The sequence below is a fragment of the Loxodonta africana genome, chromosome 6, assembly GCF_030014295.1.
Source record: "Loxodonta africana isolate mLoxAfr1 chromosome 6, mLoxAfr1.hap2, whole genome shotgun sequence".
Classification (NCBI taxonomy): domain Eukaryota; kingdom Metazoa; phylum Chordata; class Mammalia; order Proboscidea; family Elephantidae; genus Loxodonta; species Loxodonta africana.
Window position 1 is genome coordinate 85,393,053 of NC_087347.1, and position 21,155 is coordinate 85,414,207.

At 34.6% G+C, this 21,155-nt stretch overlaps 1 protein-coding gene across 1 annotated transcript in view; it reads right to left on the minus strand.

Moving 5' to 3' along the window:
* Window positions 1-21,155, minus strand: part of SLC4A10 (solute carrier family 4 member 10) — a 235,318-nt gene that overhangs the window by 97,115 nt on the left and 117,048 nt on the right. The window contains exons 5-6 of the mRNA XM_023542892.2: window positions 17,369-17,529; window positions 5,464-5,652 (exon numbers count right to left, since the gene is read on the minus strand). Of these exons, the coding sequence (XP_023398660.2) occupies window positions 5,464-5,652; window positions 17,369-17,529 (350 nt within the window). The remainder of the gene's footprint in view (window positions 1-5,463; window positions 5,653-17,368; window positions 17,530-21,155) is intronic.

Here is a 21,155-nt window from a genome sequence, read left to right on the forward strand (position 1 = left end):
TTTTCTTTGAGACATGAACTCATTTTTCCTCTAGATAACCAGTAGGGATCATATATCAATCAGGTAAAAGGTTACTATAGACCACACATGTTTCTAGGACAAATCACGAAAGAAATTCGAGCAACTACTAACTAGAAAAAGGAAGCTTTGCTTTTTTGTTTGTTACACCATAAAATTTTCAGTAAATACATCATGAGACTGGCAAAGTCACTTCCTTCTTCACAAAGTTGGGAGGAGGAATCTGAGATTATATCAAATATACTATTCCATGACTTTAAGTAATTAAAAGTCTTTAAAAAGCTATCATTAAAGCATCTCATTATTCAAACCAAATGTAAATGTGTCCTCAAAAAAAAAAAATCTGCTGTGTTAATTTAAGTTTCTACCTATAGTTCTCTTTTTAAAATTAAATTATTTACATAAACATCATAAAACAACAGCTTTTTAATTTCTATTTGGCCAAATTTAAAACAATAAGAGAATAATATATTGCTTAAAGCATCAATATTTGATACTGCTTAACCCATTGAAAATAGTATGTGTTAGAAGGAAACTGGGATGAAGACATGGAGGTACATTACTATTAACCTGGAGACCAAACTGGTTTACACTACCTCAGAAACCTTCAACGCATTTAGGGTACCCAAAGGGTAGGAGATGAGGGAGGTACAGAGATGAGATGAGCCTGTTAGAGACAGACACAAGACAGAGCAAAATAAAGAAATATAAAGATGAATGACAAAGTTACATACATGTGTAACAATACATTTATTCATGGGAATAGAAAACATGAAGAAAGAAAGACTAAATATTCAGAAAATGTTGATAAGGTGAGCTACACTTCAAAAACATGCAAAGTATTTACATAATTAACTTGAAGAAAAGTTAGTATGCCTGAAAATACTTAATGTAATAGAAGAAATAACAAACTTAAACACATCATACCAGAAATATTTTTGCCATTAAGATCTAGTCTGACATAGAAAAGCTTGACACTCAAAAACTCAATAACAATACAACCTCTGAATAGGCCCATCGGTTGGGTCAACAATGTCATCTTGATTTTTTTGGACAAGTGAAAAATACTGTCTTCATAAAAAAATGTTTAATTCTGTCTTCTACATGAATCTTTTAATATGTTTTCTCTCCAGTGATTCTGAGAACTATTATTCTCACTATTTTTTTCTTCAGAGGTAAAACATTATAAGAGATAACGTTTTAAATTTTGACATCTTATTTATGAGACCACTGTGTTTAAAAACAAGAATGTGTATAAATACGTGAACAAATAAAAACATTGTCCATCTGAAAATAAAAAGTATAGCATTTATAGAAGTCATTATGAAGCAACAAGACTGATTTCCAAATCTTTAAATAAAAATCATTCACAATACATATGTGTACATTGCTTTAAGAGCTGGAATTTACCCAGACTTAAAATATCAACTCATATCCCGTCCCTCCAAATCTAAACGTTTTCCAGTAACTTATGGCTTTGAACAGAGTCAGAGACCTTCTACTCCGTAAATCCCTTTGAAATTATAAATAAAAAATACACCTGGGAAGTATTCAGGTTAGGAGGGAGTAAAGATATGTGGAGTAAAAGGGTCAAAGTTAGAAATTACTAGTAAAGAAGGACAGAGTGGAGTGAAGACACCCTGTACCTAAGGAAATTAAGAGCACTAAGTTATTTTTAAAAAGATATTTTATAATAGATTTATAATCCAAATGTCTAAAATATAATTGAATGCATAACCTAAATGATAAATGCATATATGGGTATATTTTGATTTCTAGATCATTTAACATAAAGGACTTGTTTTTAATCTTAGAAAAGCTTTCTAGTTTCAAAGGAATGATCAGGATATTATTGAAATATTTACTGTGAATACTTTCCATCCGTATCCTTTCCAGAGTCTTAATGTCAAAGTAGATATTATTTTTCTATTATTTTTACTGTTGTTTTGCCAAATGTAACTGTCACTTTTTATTGAAACATCAGAATCAGGCATTTAATTCTCACAGTTTTGATGCTTAATGAAAAGTGAAAGTTAAACACAGCATGGTGGCATTAAAAATGCATGGTGAACCCATAGCATCCTGCATCTCAGCTCTGAAGAGAATGTGTAGAACACCAAGAAGAAAAAAATATGTATACGACAAGTAAAGTAAGTGTATTTGGAGGTGAGATTGACAAATTATCACAAATCACTAAAACGGTATAAACAGAAGAGTGCAGACTTGGACTTGGGGAGGAGAGGAGCAAGTAAACACACCGTTTTGTTAATCTAATCTATAAAACAAGGAAGAGCCACACCTGAAATACAGTATCTGAATGTTTAACCCTTGGGAGAACTACAAAGGTAGCATGCTCAAGTAAATTAAAGAAGTAGAAATCTTACTATACATGACTCTTTTAGACTTTTTTTATAAGCATCAGTTCATTTTTAAAGAATTTCAATTGCTTTCCCTCCAAAGTAAAAGCACATTAAACAAGAAGAGGGAATTCATTTCTATCTCTGTGCTTGGGAAGGAAAATGTGTTATGTTTTAAAGTTTCTAGAAAATCTTCACTCTATTCAATGCCTATTCTATAATCTCAAAAGACAAAAGTCAATCTTTTTCCATGAAATGTTCTTCTGAGGATATTTTTTAATTCTAACAATGCTATTTTTACTCTTTTGGATGTTTTGAAACCCTTTTGTATCTCTCCATAGTACTGCACAGAAAATTTTATCTCTATTGCACATTTTAAAACAGAATGTCAAATCTACATTTATGGCTATGAATTTCTATTTGTTTACCTAGAGTTTGTCAGTTTTTAGAGTTTGTAAGTAGATTGAGAACCTTAGTAATAAAGGTCCTTCACACTTTTTTCACTTCTGGGTAGGAGATTTATTTCTAAATTGGTAAAATCTATACATATTTTCAGAATTCTCAACACATATAATTATGCAAAGTGTGCGAGGAAGCAAAACAGAGTCACAAGGAGGTGTTATAAGCCTGGGCTTAGAAAACCATTTTTGACAGCATACTCTACAACAATACTTAATTGGGTATATGAATCTTATTAGAAATATTTCCAAGTTATTATTACCCTAACATTTGCCTCAAAAAGATTTATATGTGTTCAGATAAAGGCTGATTGTACAGATGGTGACAGAATCAGTCAGAATCTAGTTTTCAGAAAAACTGAGCAGTTGCCTGATTAAGGCAAATAGGCTCTCAGAGGACCTTGTATTTATATGAATCTATATGTAGACTCTTTTAGACTTTTTTATAAGCATCAGTTCATTTTTAAAGAATTTCAATTGCTTTCCCTCCAAAGTAAAAGCACATTAAATAGGAAGAGGGAATTCATTTCTATCTCTATGCTTGGGAAGGAAAATGTGTTATGTTTTAAAGTTTCTAGAAAATCTTCACTCCTTTCAATCCGTATTCTATAATCTTAAAAGACAAAAGTCAATCTTTTTTTTTTTTTTTTTATGTAGACTTGTAATTCATGGCTATAATTCTATCACCTCATCTTGTGCTTAACAGAAGTTTATAGCAGTAACAAACAATATCTAGGACTACATAAAATTACAAAAAATGTTTGATTGAGTAAGTTAGTACCATATTTCCCCAAAAAAACAAAATATTATAAACTTGTTTGTGTAGTAAACAGTATCCCCAATGAAACTGGGGGTATAAATGATAACTAATTCTCAATCCAAGATCCTTCGCTCTGAATAAACATATATCCTTCCTACAGACATATATTTTATTGTCTGATTTCCAGGAAAAGTGATGAAATAGCAAACATTTAGAAATACGCTTACATTAATAGCTACTTCAAAAGTATATTTTAATAAGTTTTTTGCAACCTTGTAGACATAAGCCTGTTTCCAAAATTAGTAAATACATGTGTCTGTTTTCTTATCATTGCCATATCAAATAAATAAATACTAGCATCTAAGCATAAAAAAGCACTACGATTATAAGGTCTCTCAGAAAATAGAAGCTTCAAGTTGTCATTTTTATGTATCATATTTTTAATGCAAATTGGAATTTAGAATATGAATATATTTTAAAGATATGATGTGATTCAAAGCAAGTTAGACATCCTCAAAATGTTTAGTGCAAGTCTACAAATACAAATTGGTATATATCATAAAGTAATCTTAACACTTTTAGTGAACCTTATACTAGGCGCTCTTCTATCTAACAACAATGGCTTGCATTGAGGCTTTGCAAGGACTTTAAAAATCAAATGAGTATTTCAAAAATCTTTTTTTCCATTAAGAACTTGTTCTATATTCTGAGAAAAAGTATACCTAATTATCTTTATCTAGTTATTAAAGCATTTCTTCTATATGTTTGTGTGTATTGGTTCAGAGGTCTGAAAATTGGTAGTAATTCCCAAATAAAGCAAATCTGCAGCAAATTCATTTTCACACATTTGTATTTAAGGCATCTGTGAAGCTTTTGAAAATGGGAATGAAATGATATAACCTATGCTATGTTGTCAATACATGTGCTTGAGGCCAGTGGTGAAAATCAGAGTCTTTCTAGTAAAGTATCAGAAAAGACTTTCCATTAATTTTTATCTTTTTGAACTGAGAACTTTTATAGCTGATGGAAAGTTTAACAAATTCATACCATCTTCATGGTAACTTTGTCTTCCTGGGTGGGACTAATGAAAAGGATGGGTGTCAGCACATTTCTAAGCACCTCCCTTAGAGTGAATTGTGAAGGGCCAAATGGATACAAGAAAAGAATGAAAAATACAGGAAGGATAAAAACAATTTGAGCACCAACCATAGGGAGTAAGTCATGACTGCTAGAAAACCATGGTGGTCTTCTGCATTGGCAGGTGAAAATGGTGAGTGGGGTGGCTCCATGGATGCTTAAGATGTCGCACTGCAAAAAGCAATGGGCCCATGTACTGGAATTTAGGCTTAATGTACGTAAGGCCAGAAGAAATGCACTGGCTAAGCTTTTTGAGTTATTATCACTAATGGAGTTATCTGACTATGAACAACATGAAACCAGTATCTTTTCCCTACAAAAACTAAATGGTGATTCTTATTCATTTTAGCCCAAGTACAATCAATGACACAAATGAAATAATTGCATTGTATTCTCAAGCTATGGAAAGAGACTAGGACCTTGTTTTGGATGCAATAGATGATGAGCTATGTTTGCTGAATTTGAATCTGTAAGTTCTTAGTAGTTATAAGTTCCTTTTGCATTCTTTCAGGAGCCTTTCAGGAAACTTAAATTCATTGTTAAATTTTCTACAATTTGATGTTTAGAAATAAAACTATATATGCATTTTTTATGCATATAAAATAAGCAATTCCACTACAAAAATCAGAATTTCAATAAATTATTTTCAAATAATGTTTTAAAGAATTGAGAAGCACAATCATATTTGAGTGACCTATAATGGACATAAAGAGCACAGTAAAGAAACATTTACCATTTTTATCCATGGAGTTCGGTTCTGACTGTTTCTTGCCGATATCAGCAAATGAACGAACAATGGGAATTCTGTTGGTGAGTTTTTTCTGATTCTGGTGGTGATGCTGTTTCATCAGTGCTTCATGGACTCTGTGGCGTACATCTTCGTTGAGCTGACCCGAGCTAACTTGTTGGTCAAGGACCATATCTGAAAAGGGAAGACAAGAAGAAGATAAACACACCTTTCCTGCCATATGTGTGCAGGCAGTGAACCACTGAGTCCAAATATGCTTAAATAATATTCATATGCCTAAATAACATTATTCATCTGAAAACTGGAATGAATTCCTTTAAAGTCTTCAAGTGCGGTCTTACAAGCAGAAATTTATCTTCCTTTGAAGAAATATTACACAAGTAAGAGTTGGACAAATTCTCATTGCAAACCATTCAACTTCAAATATGTAATGATCTTATGAAGTATTATTTTTCAGATGGACATAGTTCTATCAAGAAAAAAGTGCTTTATATTCTTCATTATTCATAGTAATGGGAGAGAACAGAGATAGGGATAATATCAAAATAATGAATGTTTGAAATTGGAAAGTGGTTTTACACTTATAGTTTTATATGATTTTCTCCCCCATTTTCTAGTAGAGACTAATTTCCTCACGTCCTCTTCAAATTAATAGAAGTTCACCTGAAAATCTGACGCAAGCAGAGCTAGGCAGCTCTCTGGTTCCCTGAATTTGGAAAGTAAACAATTCTTTTACATTAATATAAAGTCAGCCCTTTCTGAAACCTCCCTTGAAAACATACTTAGATTAAAAAGGTCCTCTATAACTGAAAACCAAAGAATAAAAGGTAAGATTTTAGAAGGCTAAGGTAAAGTAGATTGATATTTACCATATATAATGTCAGAGATGCCAATAAAATAAGTAGACGAGTTAAGACATTTTAAATTTCTTATGAAGATTTGCCTTGATAAAGTCAGTGTAATTAATCTGTTTCGAGATTATGAAATATTAACTCTATTTGGTTTTTCAAGACACTGATTCTTTAGGTCAAGCTGATCACAATGAACGTATATTTCTTCCATTTCTGTATTTAGTACACTGAAAGTTTCAAAATTAACAGACTGCTCCCTTATAAACAATGTTTTCCTACAGTGTAAAAGGGAAATGAGTTTGGGAGATAGTATTGGGTCTACATTCTACTGTGTGGCCTTGTAAAGCTGAATAACCTCACTATCCTTGTTTATAAAATGGAAATAGTAATATCTATCTCATACGTTGTTGCCAGGAGTAATGACATAAGACACCTGACACACTGATGGAAATATTGAGGCCCTCAGTAAATGTTTCTGAATACTAAGATTTTCTTTGAAATTTCCATTAAATATGTTATTGGTCCCTGGTTTGAAACTTGTGGCTTATTTTATAATAGAATAACAAGTGGAGGCAAAGCTGGGCTTATCAATAACGGAAAAACCATATCAAACTAGCTAAAGTGATCAATTTTACTGGCACACATAGCAGAAAGACCAAAGTTAAGGCTGGTTCTAAATTCATTTCTCTGTGATTCTCAGCTTCCCCCTCCACCATGTGTAATTTTTAAACTCAGGCTGATATTCCCTATGGTCATAAGGTGGCAACAGCAGCAACCAGGAAATATATATTTTTATTCATATTCAGTAAGAAATAGATATTTTTGTGTGACTTTTACTTAAAAAGTTCTCTTTTCCCCTGCCCAGAAAAAATTCTCCAAAGTCCAACTGACATAGCCCCACCCATTCTGAAACAATCACTGACATAGCCCTGCCCATCCTTCCTCTGACTGGCTGAGTCTAATCAGGCCTTTCACCCCTGGGGTCAATTTTCTGTCAGAGGTAGGCAAACTTTCTCTGTAAAGGGTCAGATAATAAATATTTTAGGCTTTGTAGGCCATATGGTCTTTGTCAAAACTACTCAACTGCACCTTTGTAGCATGAAAGCAGCCACAGAAAACATGTACAAAAATTAGCTTGGCTGTGTTCCAATAAAACTTTATTTATAGACACTGAAACTTGAATTCCATATAATTTTCACATGACACAAATTAATTAATATTTTTTCCAACCATTTAAAAATGTAAAAACTATTTGTAGCTCACAAACCCTTCAAAAACAGGCAGAGAGCCATATTTAGGCCACAGGGTGTAGTTTGCTGACCTCTCCTCTATTACTTTGCTTTTTACTATGGGAGGCATGAAGGTTTGGAAATTAGGCAAAATGTCTACTATAATCACCTCCAAAGTCCCTTCCAATCCCAAAAATGTATGATTTTTTAGAATGATATTTAAATCTATATGTCAGTTAATGGGGATTAGTAGTTATAATACCCCTGGATTAATCTGAGTTAAAGGAAATGGTAAATTGTCAGTATATGTGACATTACACTGAAACCTTACTAAAAAAGATGGGAAAAATACATAAAATATGCATTACATACTTTGTAATGAATGTTATGAAGTAGGTTATTAAAATACCAGTATTAAGGCAGTTTTATCTATAAACCACAACATGCATCCCTAGTTCAGTGTTCTAATCACAATCCAAGTTAATCATAATAAACCATGGCAAATGATCTTAATTTCTACCAAAGCACAATCTTTTCAGGTTTGACCACTATGAAACCCATAGTCAATAGCTTAACAGTTTCTCAGAGAAAAAGTCTTTATTTGAAATAGTTATATGAGAAAAAGTAAATAAGAAAAAAAAAAAACTCATCTCTTCATCAGTCACACAGAAATATCAAACTCCCCAGTCCTCTTAAGTAGGACTGTGCCAAATAGTATCCTAATGAACTAGAAAAGTTCATCACCTTGCTAAGAACATAACTTACACTAGAGTGACATTTAAGTACCAAAGGAAATCTGGTTCACTAATCACATTGTTCTCTTCCTCACTATAATGTATATTAATATGAACCTTGGAAAGTAGGAAAGGATAATGGACCATAATGGCTTTGGGGGCAGAGTCAAGTCCTACAATCTCAGCAGGCTGTGATGCCTAAATAATACAATCTAGCCTGTCAAAGAACAAAGCCAAAATGTGGATCATATGAGAAGAAACAAGAAGAAAAAGAAAAAAAAAAAAGGATAAATGCATCACACTCCTCTAACACTAAGTAGGCTGTAGAAAAGATGGTTAAGCGCTGGGCTGCTAACCAAAAGGTCGGCAGTTCAAATCCACCAGCCGCTCTGTGGGAGAAAGATGTGGCAGTCTGCTTCCATAAGGATTTACAGCCTAGGAAACCCTATGGGGCAGCTGTACTCTGCCCTACAGGGTCTCTATGAGTCAGAATCGATTCAACTGTGATAGGTATTTGTGTAAAAAATACCTCAGAAAATGAAAGATTATCTTCTTCCTAATCATGTAATTATTTTATCATGATCAATCCATCTTGACTACTGAATGAAAATCCCTAGAGGCTCTGAGATTTCGAAGATTCTATACAAATCTCTGTTTCTTTACAGATTACCATGTAAATGATGTGAAAACCCATTGTCTTTATTTTAAGAGACGCTTGGGGGGGAGGAGTGTGGACTATGAGGAGTCTAAATTCTGTACTTTGATTACCAGCACTAACAGGAGTGCGTGTGTACTAAAAATGTAAACGGCCAAAAGAATACTTTCTTTCCAGGCCAAGGATTGTAAAAATGTAGGCCTGTTAAAAAATATATATGGCTATTTTCATATCGCCAAATCAGCAGGTTATATTCAGTGGAACGAACTGAGTTTTTCCTTCAATAAAAGATTTTAAATAACAAAGCTTGTTTTAATGAGTGCAGAGCCACAGAACTAACTTTGGTTTGGTTTTAATTTCTTCTAACTCTTACTGACAGAATTAGGTTAAAGTATAAACACTGCAGAGAGGATGTTTTTATAATTAATCTTCATAATGCTGAACTTCAAAGAGATTAACATAGACTAAAATTGCCTGGAATTTATATGAATATAATTAAGAAGCATTTTTAATGCAATTGATCTCTGTATCAGAATGAATTGTAGTAAGAAAATGTATATGGAGTATTCTGGGTTTGAAAAGACTAATATTTCGAAGGAAAAAGTTTAAATTTATTCTGAGTTCCCTAAAACATTGGGAAATAGATACACTTTGAATTAACTTTATCCAAAAGAAAATTCTACTTTAGTTAACACTAGAAATTCTTGATAGCCCTTCTAGATACAAGTGGGATTTCTGCTACTAAGTCCATGAAAATTTCCTGAATTATCTAACAGTCTGTTAAAAGCATATCAGAACATTGATATAAAAATCCCTGATTATTCTAAAACAAAACCTGAGTCATATCCCTTTAGTAATAAATGTCTATAAAACATTAATACTACAGAACCTGTGTATTCTCTAAATACCAGGATTCAGAGTCCTTAAAGATAAACCGTTAGATCTAGCTTTTGGAAAAGTGAAACTAATGACTGCCTGACATATAGAAAAATAATGATAAATCGGAGGTTAAAAAAAAAGAGTTCCAAGTCTCATTGTTAATCACTATGGTCACAAATTATCATGAAATAAAAGAAAACAAAATTTAGATCTGTCTCTGCAAAGGTCACCTTTGCTATGTTGCTTTCTCTTTACCTGTTTCTAAAACGGGGAGAGAGCCTCATTCCTACCTAATAAGGTTTCTGTGAAAATAAAATATACTAATGGGCATGAAAATACTTTGTAAAATTAAAAATGCAAAGCACACTTATTTATTACACACTTGTACTACTGCAAAATCATCATTAAGTAAAAAAGCAAAAGTAATAGGTGAAAAATAAAATAATTATGAGCTATAGGGAGAAAATGTTTTAATGAGATTTCATTGAGGACAGAAATTAATATTTTTGGACCAAATAAGTCAAATTACAACTACTCAATGAGAGAGAATTCTTCTCATTAATGATTAAAAAAGAATCTAAGGTAATAATCACAAGCACAAGTATTTGTAATCATATTTTTCCACATGATTTTAGTTCTAAGCTGCTGTGTATTCTTTTTTTTTTTAAATTGTACTTCAGATGAAGATTTACAGACCAAATTAGTTTCTCTTTAAACAACTGATAAACACATTGTTTTGTGATATTGGTTGCCAACACCACGACATGTCAACACTCTCCCCTTCTCAACCTTCGGTTCCTTGTTACGAGCTTTCCTGTCTTCTCCTGTCTTCTTGTCCTTGCCCCTGGACTGGTGTGCCCATTTAGTCTGGTTTTGTTTTATGGACCTGTTTAATCTTTGGATGAAGGGTGAACCTCAGGAGTGACATCAGTACTGAGTTAAAAGAGTGTCCAGAGGCCTTATTCTCTAGTCTCTGTCAGACCAATAAGTTTGCTCTTCTTTTGTGAGTTAGGATTTTGTTCTACATTTTTCTTCAGCTCTCTCCGGGACTATCTATTGTGATCCCCATCAGAGCAGTCAGTGGTGGTAGCCAGGTGCCATCTAGTTGTGCTGGACTCAATCTGGTAGAAGCTGTGGTAGTATGGTCTATTAGACCTTTGGACTAATCTTTCCCTTATGTCTTTGGTTTTCTTCATTCTCCCTTGCATCAGATGGGGTAGGACCAATGGAGTATCTTAGACAGCTGCTTGCAAGCTTTTAAGACCCCAGATGCTACTCACCAAAGTAGGATGTAGAACACTTTCTTTATGAACTATATAATGCCAATTGAGCTAGATGTCCCCTAAGACCATGGTCCCCAGCCCTCAGCCCAGTACTTCAGTCCTTCAGAGAGTTTGGATGTGTCTATGAAGTTTCCATGACCTTGCCTTGCTCAAGGTGTGCTGGCCTCCCCCAGCATTGTATACTGTCCTTAACCTTCACCAAAGTTACCACTTATCTACTGACTGCTGGTATATTCTGAATGGCATTTTACAGATTGTATGACAGGGAAAATGGGACATTCAAGTTGGGCTACTTCAGAATCAGAGTGTTACAGACTAATTAGAAGAGCAGAAAAGAATACCAACAGCTATTTGGATAATTCACTTCACTGAACTACCTTCATTCGTAAGGATAGACTTAGAGAATGTAATTTGCTTGGAAATTTTGGTTTAACGCAGCTAACAACTTTCACATATTCTACAAAATTGGGCTTGGGAAAGCAGAGCGAAGTTAGGGAAAGGAAGCATAATTTTAGAGAATAAAACTGAGCTAAGGTGATAAAATGAACAAGACTGTTAGTCAAATTACTGGGAGAAAATTTCCTGTTAGGAACAACTTCTTTAAAAAAGCATTAGAAGTTACATGATATGAGAAAGTTAAAGCCTGGAAAAACTATGAACAGTATTTCTTGAGGTTAATTTTGCCAGGATAAGGAATTTGACAGCTTCATTATATATTGTTCTTATTGTTGTTGTTAGGTGCCATCAAGTTGGTTCCAACTGATAGTGACCCTATGGACAACAGAAAGAAACACTGCCAAGTCCTCCACCTTCCAAATAATCATTGTTATGTTGAGGCCATTGTTGCAGCCTCTGTGTCAATCCATCTCATTGAGGGTCTTCCTCTTTCTCTCTGACCGTCTACTTTACCAAGCATGAGTCTTTCTCCAGGGAATGGTCCCTCCTGATAGCATGCCCAAAGTATGTGATATGAAGTCTCACAGTCCTCACTTCCAAGGAGAGCTCTAGTTGTATTCTTCCCAGACAGACTTGTTCATTCTTCTGGCAGTCCATGGTATATTCAATATTCTTTGCAGTCATCATAATTCAAAGTCATCAATTTTTCTTTGGTCTTCCATATTCATTGTCCAGGTTTCATATGCATATGAGATGAATGAAAATACCATGGCTTGGGTCAGGTACACCTTAGTCCTCAAAGTGACATCTTTGCTTTTGAACACTTTAAAGAGATCTTTTGCAGATTTGCCCAATGCAATACGTTGTTTGATTTCCTGACCACTGCTTCCATGGGTGTTGACTGTGGATCCAAGTAAAATGAAATCCTTGGCAATGTCATTCTTATCTCCATTTACCGTGATGTTGCCTATTCATCCAGTTGTGGGAATTTTTGTCTTCCTTATGTTGAGGTGTAATTCATACCAAAGGCTATATTCTTTGATGTTCACCAGTAAGTGCTTTAAGTCCTCTTATCTTTCAGCAAGCAAGGTTGTGTCATCTGCATATAACAGGTTGTTATTCTTCCACCAGTCTTGATGTCACATTCTTCTTCATATAGTCTAACTTCTCAGATTATTTGCTCAGCATACAGATTGAATAAGTATGGTGAAAGAATACAACCCTGATGCATACCCTTCTTGATTTTAAACCACGCAGTATCTCCTTACTCTGTTCTAACAACTAGCTCTTGATCTATGTACAGGTTCCTCATGAGTACAATTAAGTGTTCTGGAATTCCCATTCTTCATAATGTTATCCATAATTTGTTATGATCCACACAGTTGAATGCCTTTGCATAGTCAATAAAACACAGGTAAACATCCTTCTGGTATTCTCTGCTTTCAGTTAGGATCCATCTGACAGCAATGATATCCCTCGTTCCACATCCTCTTTTGAACCAGGCTTGAATTTCTGGCAGTTCCCTGTCCATGTACTGCTGCAAATGCTTTTGAATGATCTTCAGCAAAATTTTACTTGTGTGTGATATTAATGATATTGTTTGATAATTTCTGCATTCTGTTGGAGCACCTTTCTTTGAAATGGACACAAATATGGATCTTTTCTAGTTGGTTGGCCAGGGAGCTGTTCTCCAAATTTCTTGGCATAGACAAGTGAGCGCCTCCAGAGCCTCATTCCTTTGTTGAAACATCTCAATTGGTATTCCCTTAATTCCTGTAGTCTTGTTTTTTAACAATGCCTTCAGTGTAGCTTCGACTTCTTCCTTTCAGTACCATCAGTTCTTGACCATGTGCTACCTTCTGAAATGGGTGAATGTCGACCAATTCTTTTTGGTGCAGTGATCCTGTGTATTTGTTTCATCTGCTTTTGATTCTTCCTATGTCATTCAATATTCTGCCCTTAGAATCCTTCCAAATTGCAAATGGAGGCTGTAATTTTTTCTTCAGTTCAGCCTAAGAAATGCTTAGCGTATTCTTCTCTTTTGCTTTTCTAACTCCAAGTCTTTGTACTTCATTATATTTTACTTTGTCTTCTTGAGCTGCTCTTTGAAACCTTCTGTTCAGCTCTCTTCATCATTTCTTCCATTTGCTTTAGCAACTCAATGTTCAAGGGCAAGTTTCAGAGTCTCTTCTGACATCCACTTTGGTCTTTTCTTTTTCCCTGTCTTTTAAATGACCTTTTGCATTCTTCATGTATCGTATCTTCCACAACTCGTCTGGTCTTTGGTCATTAGTGTTCAATGAGTCAAATTTAAATTCTAAATTCAGGTGGGATATACTCAAGGTCATATTTTGGCTCTCGTGGACTTGTTTTAATTTTCTTCTGCTTCAGCTTGAACTCGTATATGAGCAGTTGAAGGTCTCTTCCACAGTCGGCCTCTGGCCTTGCTCTGACTGATGATACTGAAGTTTTCCACTGTCTCTTTTCACAGATGTTTCGATTTGATTCCTGTGTTTTACATCTGGTGAGGTCCACATGTAAAGTTGCAGTTCATCTTGTTGAAAAAGGTATTTTCAAAGAATAAGTCACTGTCTTAAAAAATTCTATCATGGGATGTCTGGTGCTGCTTCTATCACCAAATCCATATTTTCTAACTACTGATCCTTCTTCTTTTCCAACTTTTGCACTCCAATCACCAGTAATTACCAACACTTCTTCATTGCATGTTTGATCAATTTCAGACTGTAGAAGTTGGTAAAAATCCTCAATTTCCTTATCTTTATCATTAGTGGTTGGTGCATAAATTGAATAATAGTCATATTAACTGGTCTTCCTTGTAGGCATATGGATATTATCCTATCACTGACAGTGTTGTACTTCAGGATAGATGGTGAAATGTTCTTTTTGATAATGAACATGATGCCATTCCTCTTCAATCTGTCATTCCTGGCATAGTAAAAAAATATAGTAGGCTATATGATTTCTGATTCAAAATGGCCAATACCAATCCATTTCAGGTCACTAATGCCTAGGATATCAATCTTTATGTGTTCCATTTCATTTTTGACAACCTTCAGTTTTCCTAAATTCATACTTTGTACATTCCATATTCTGATTATTAGTGGATGTTTGCAGCTGTTTCTTATCATTTTGAGTTATGCCACATCAGCAAATGAAGGTCCCGAAAGCTTGGCTCCATCCACGTCATTAAGTTCCACTCCAATTTGAGGAGGCACCTCTTCCCCAGTCATATTTTGAGCGCCTTCCAACCCGAGGGGCTCATCTTCCAGCACTATGTCAGTGCTCTGCTGCTGTTCATAAGGTTTTCACTGGCCAATTATTTCAGAAGTATACTGCCAGGTCCTTCTTCCTAGCCTGTCTAGTCTGGAAACTCCACTGAAACCTGTTCACCAAGGGTGACCCTGCTGGTATTTGAAATACCAGTGGCAAAGCTTCCAGTATCACAGCAACATGCAAGCCACCATAGTATGACAAACTGACAGACACGTGGTAGTCATTATACATAGCCAATTCAAAACTCTTTTGGATTGACCAGTTTTCAAAGGTAATGCCATCACTGAGTTAAGCAGCAGAAATAAACTCCTTATTTTGGGCCAGACATTTAACCTGTTGGATATCAGTTTCTTCATTTATGAAGTAGGGATAATAATTATAATACCAAGCCCCAAAAGTATCAAAAAGTGAAAAGCTTCCTAAACTGCAAAATTCTATGAAAATTTCAGCTATTTCATTCCTAACTAGAATACAAAAGTGTTTATTAGATATTAGCAAAAGCCTACAACATAAACCTAAGAAATTGAGCTGGAGGGCTACTATTCCATCATTCTCATGAGGTTTGTTGATTTCTAATTTAGCCATTTTCTCTAAATCTTGGTTTAGGGTGAACTATTATTGTACCCTATGTCCTTCTGAAAATTATATTGTACTTTATACAGTCTCTTTTTATACAGTCTTTTAGGCTTAGTTGTATATTTTAAAGGATAACCTCTGTAAAAGTGTATGAAACTCAGGGGAGAAAGGCTCATCTTTCTTTACTTTTTGTTTAATATTGTGAGTCGAAATATTTTCTATACTTACTTTTCACATATATTGCAATGTATGCCTACCTACCACCACCCTTAATAGGATAAATAATTTTTTAATTCATCAAACTGTCATTAAAACTTGGGTGACATCTACCTCCAGTTCTTTTTTTCTTCATATAGTAGTTGCAGAGTGATAGAAGGAACACTGGGCTTACCGTCAGAGGATCTAAGAAAAATTCTGGGCTATGACATTTTTAGTTTCTGTTTTCTCATCAAAAAATGGGAATGTCATCTACTTCACGTGGCTGCTCTGAAGATAACTCCATACATTATTTTTCTAATAATGTTCTATGTTATCCTAATTTCTCTGAATCTTTCAAATTTTCTTTGTAAGAATAAAGCTACAAATTTCATCACTGGCAGAACCTTAAAACACACACGTGGGGTTTTGGGTTAGTTGGTTTTTCCATCTCTAAAATATAATTAAGTTATTGAAGTATCCCTTAAGTCCTTGAATCCTATACTTCTCTCAATAAATTTCATATGTAATTGCTTTTATTTTTTCCAAACTAATAATTTTAAAAACTGCCTGAGTCCTTTTTTGTTTTTGTTTTTATTTTAAAAACGTCCATCAATAGTTTTATTTATGCTCTTTCAAAGTGCATTCCTGTGAGTTTGTTTTTGTTTTGTATTTTTTTTTTTTTTACCAAAATGTGCTTGTCATACAGACCAAAAGATACAAGAGTTCTTTGACTCTATTTCTTGATATTGTTAATATACCATAAGTAATATTCCATAGTTCTTGGTGTTTGGTAAATACAATTCCTGGTGTTACATAGCTATAACAGAATTCTAATCCAAATCATTCATTCCAGGGGCTAATAACCCAACCCAGTACTGTGGAGTCGATTCCGACTCATAGCGACCCTATAGCAGCCCTATAGCGATCCTATAGGACAGAGCAGAACTGCCCCATAGAGTTTCCGAGGAGCACCTGGCAGATTCGAACTGCCGACCCTTTGGTTAGCAGCTTTAGCACTTAACCACTACGCCACCAGGGTTTCCCAGAAGCTAATAATAGTATTAAATTACAAAACTAATCTCACTGCATCACTAGGCTTCCTCTGGAATTCAGGAATTTTGATTCAGTTTTAAAAATGGCCATGCCTTCCTATGTCCATTTAAACCAACATTTTTCCTGTTTACTGAATTTTTTTTTCATTTGGTTATTTCACGCGTTTCAATATTGAAAGTCATTCTCTAGATTTAAGTGTTTTGTTTTATTTTGTTTTCCTTTAATTATCTAATGGTGACCATCTAACTAATTACGACAGCGAAAAACAAGAAATACTGAATGGGAATCAGGGTCTATAGAAATTCCAGTTTTATTCTAGACCTGCCACTAAACAGCTAGGCCATATTTCTCTGAGATTCTGCTTCCTTTTATCTAAAATTGAGGGCTAGGCAAAATTACTTTTAAGGCCCCATAAGGTCATCCTGTTTGGTAAAGTAGGGGGTCAGCAAAAAATGATGGAAACCCTCAATGAGATTAATTAACAAAATAGCTACAATAATGGGCTCAAACATATCAAAGACCATGGAGATGGCACTGGACCAGGCAGTGTTTTGTTCTGTGATATTTAAGGTCGTCATGAGTCAGAGTGGTCTTGATAGCAACTAACAACAACAACAACACAGGACAGCGATCATGAGAATTCATTTTTCAAAGTTCACACACGTATAGAATTATAAGTAAAAGAGAGTACTCATAAAAGTTGTCATAACCGTAAAAGAGACTGAGTGAAAAAAAGATATACCTGCAATTTCTTCTAAAGTGTTCGCATGCATGTCCAACAGCACAGTTCCATTCAGAATACAACTTCTCAACTCAAACAAGCTATGCAATGAAAGAGTTGCTACATAAGGCTTACTCCACCTTTCTCCTCCGTCTTCTACATCTTCTTCAAACTTCAACCACCTATGCAAAGAAATATTATTGTCAGCACATTGAATATCATTATATTATAGATGAATGATTATTTACCACAATCATAAAAAGTAGAAATAGAAAGATAATCATATTGCTTCTTGGTTTCATGGGTTTTGGAAGTATGTAAAAGCTAGCCCAAGCCACTTGGTCTACTTTATTTTAATTCCATTTAATGAGCATTGTTTTTGTAATCAAAAGATACATTGAAAACAAAGCGAAACTCATATGTCATTTCTGTTAAGTTTTCTAGCTCTGAAAGAAACATTTGAATATAAAAGTTTAATCAGTGGTCACTGTAAAGCTGTTGTATAACGAATAGAGTATATTTTTTCATGGAAATACAATGATAACTGAAATAGATACAAGAGAAAATGAAAGAATACTCATTTTTCTTTGGTCAGACATCTTAAACCAGAATATTTCAGCTTCTTGATGATTGCCCTGTTGAATTTTTAGGAAGGCTAGTATAATTTGGGGATATTTGATAGGGAAAAATCCTTACTAGGCCTGTTTGGATGAAATCTAGTGATCGTGGTCACTTCCTAGTAACTGAATATATGAGAACTGAACTTATCCCCTATTCCCTGGGAGCTTCTGCCAGGGATGGAGTATAGGAGAAGAAACTTGATACCATGGTGCTAAGTGAGAGACCACTGCCTTGTAGGAAAGAAATGAATAGTAAGCATGAGTTGGAATTGACTTGACAGCAACTAACAACAACAGCACCCAGTTTTGCTTCTGAACAAGATCAGTGGAAGGGATAGAAAGAAGCCAATGATTTGGCTGCTCTGGCACTAGCCACTCAATCTCTTCTCCCTTTAGGTACTTGCTCTCAATTCTCAATAAAGGACCAATTTAATTTCACCATTTCTAATGAACCTTAGCCTAAATTGACTTTCTCACCCCTTCTATCCCTATGATATCCTTCACTCCTTCTCCCCTTAGCCATTTTTAACCCTAGCTTCCTCTGTCTTTGCAATATCACTCAAATTCCCTATATGGCTATATTATTCTTTTTATGTAATCAAATGACCCAACTCCACCAGAGGACAAAGATGTGGGAGTAATTAGTTAGGGAATCAGGTGGATCAGCCAAAAATAACTAACTAAAAAGGTTAATTGGAATGATTAACGTGCCAAAACCCAAACTCATTGCTGTCCAGTCGATTCCAACTCATACCAACCCTATACAATGAAGTAGAATAGAACTTCCCCCATAGGGTTCCAAAGGCTTCATGGAAGCGGACTGCTACATCTTTTTTCCATGGAGCACCTGGTGGGTTCAAACCGCCAACTTTTCAGTTAGCAGCTGAATGATTAACCACTGTGCCACCAGGGCTCCTTGATTGATGTACGGAGTGGAAAAATAGATCAAGAAGGCTATGGCTCTGTCCCCAGTGTCAGGAAGTGAAAAGGAAACCAGTAGTTTACAGAAAGGGAAGAATAGCTGTGCTTATCATAACTTTATAGAACACATAGGGGTTAAAAAAAACTTACATTTAAGCCCCAAATCACTGATGGTATTTCTTCAGTTCTGGAGATTGTACAGGACATTTTTGTCTACACAGTTACAGTTAGGAATTTTGCATATTGGTGATTCTTAAAGTTTTTCAGCCCTTAACAGGTTCATAACACCTCACAAATCATGTGATGGTCAATAGTGGTGTTCATCAACTGCAATTGGTTCTCTACTTCTTCTAGTAAAGAGTAGGATATCACTAGCTGGCCCCCTTTTAATTGGATGAGGCTTTGTAACTAGTTCTGGCCAATTAGTTGTGAGCAGAGATTACATGCTTCGCTTTCAGGTTAGAGTATTTAATTGTAGGGATTAGAACCTCTGGAGCTCTCCTTTTCCATGGCATAGCAACCAGCAATGTTTAGGATAGAGGCTGTTCCATCAGCTAGGGCTCCTGAGTAACTACAATGAACAGATAAGCAGAGAGCCTCTGTTGACCCATTTACCATGAGCCATAAATAAACCATTGTGGTTTTAAGCCACTGAGATCGCAGGGTGTTTATTATAGCATAATTTAGCCTATACCAACCAATACAGATCGCCATTTTAGCTATTCATACCAAAATAAAAATCCTAGTTAGAATTAATGGTGAGAGTGAATATGATTTTGATAAATATAATAAATCAATATTTCTTACCAGAAATAAAAGTAAGGCCATAGTCACATTATAAACATCAATATCACAAAAGATCAACTTCTTGGTGGACATTGGGAGGTTAAGATAGTATTGTGGAAAGTGTCTTGAATTGGTTAGGACTAAAAAGAGATCTAGGTTTTTGTCCCTACTCTAGCTACAAATAGTCATGTGACCAAGGGAAATTCTTTCAATTTCTCTGGGCTGCAGTTTTCTTATCTGTAAAATTTGACACATTAAATAGCTTACTCAAGGTCACCTATCCAGTGACCTTGTCAAACCTGGATTGAACTCCAAGTCTTTTTTGCTTTTCTCCAGAGTTTGTACCCATTTTCCACCATATTACAATCACTTCATTTGAATTTATGTTCCCTTTCTGTTCTAATATCTTATGCTAATGTCTGTAGTGGAAATAATCAATTCAGTGTTTCGTTTTCTTCCTGGTCTGGAACAATGTCAAGTTGAAAAATGTTCTTTGTTCTCTCCCTCTCTCTTTAAGTGATCCGTATTTGTTTTCTTCATTATCTCCTGTGCTGGACAAAAATGTGTGTTTTTCCTCTGTCAGTAAGATTCAAACTTTGTAGTTTGTGGAATGGACTGTAATGCAACTTTCTACAAACAAAGTGGCACCAAGGGAGTGGATACAACTTTTATTTCCTATCACCTTGTATACTTTTGACATAGAATGTAGTTTTCAGACAAAAAGAGCAAAAGAAAGGGAGACTGTAATAGCACTTATGCTGATTGCTATTTTGACTAAAGAACCTTGTTAGATTTGAAATCTAGTTTCCAGTCCAAAGGGTGGTAAAGAATACTTACGATTATGAAAGGCTGAACAGTGTTTGGGGGAATACAGATTTCTCTCTCTGTGTGAAAAATGTCCTTGATTAAGGTTGCTGGAGCTACAGTACTCTCTGTCATCCCTATACATAAAATTGCTTCTAAAAATGTTGTCCAAAATTTTAGTCAGTTAAAAAATACTGAAAACGGTGTGTGTACATTACTAAAAAAAAAAAATCATATTGTCTCTTAATTACTTAAGTGTAACTCTGTGAACTGGTCAATGCAATAATATTGTTTGCAAGTTGTAATAACTATAATAATATATTCATTTTAAATATTATTTTATATAATATAAGTATATATATGTTTACATTATAAATATACATTTTAAATGCATTCATTTTAAAATTTAAATTTTTTTCAACTATATAAAATGATCAAACTTTCCTAAATGGAGATTTATAATTAAATGTTCCTCCCAAATATTAGTGAAGATGATTAAATAAGTGACAAAGCATCTACATTATTTTATCTTGGCTTTTTGAAATAAACATCAAAATTATTTAAAACTCTTAAGAAGAGAATGTGTGCATGCGTGTGTGTATGTGTGTGTGTGTGTGTGTGTAGTTCCATGCATTTTTATCCCACTTATAGATTCATGAGACCAACACCACGATCAA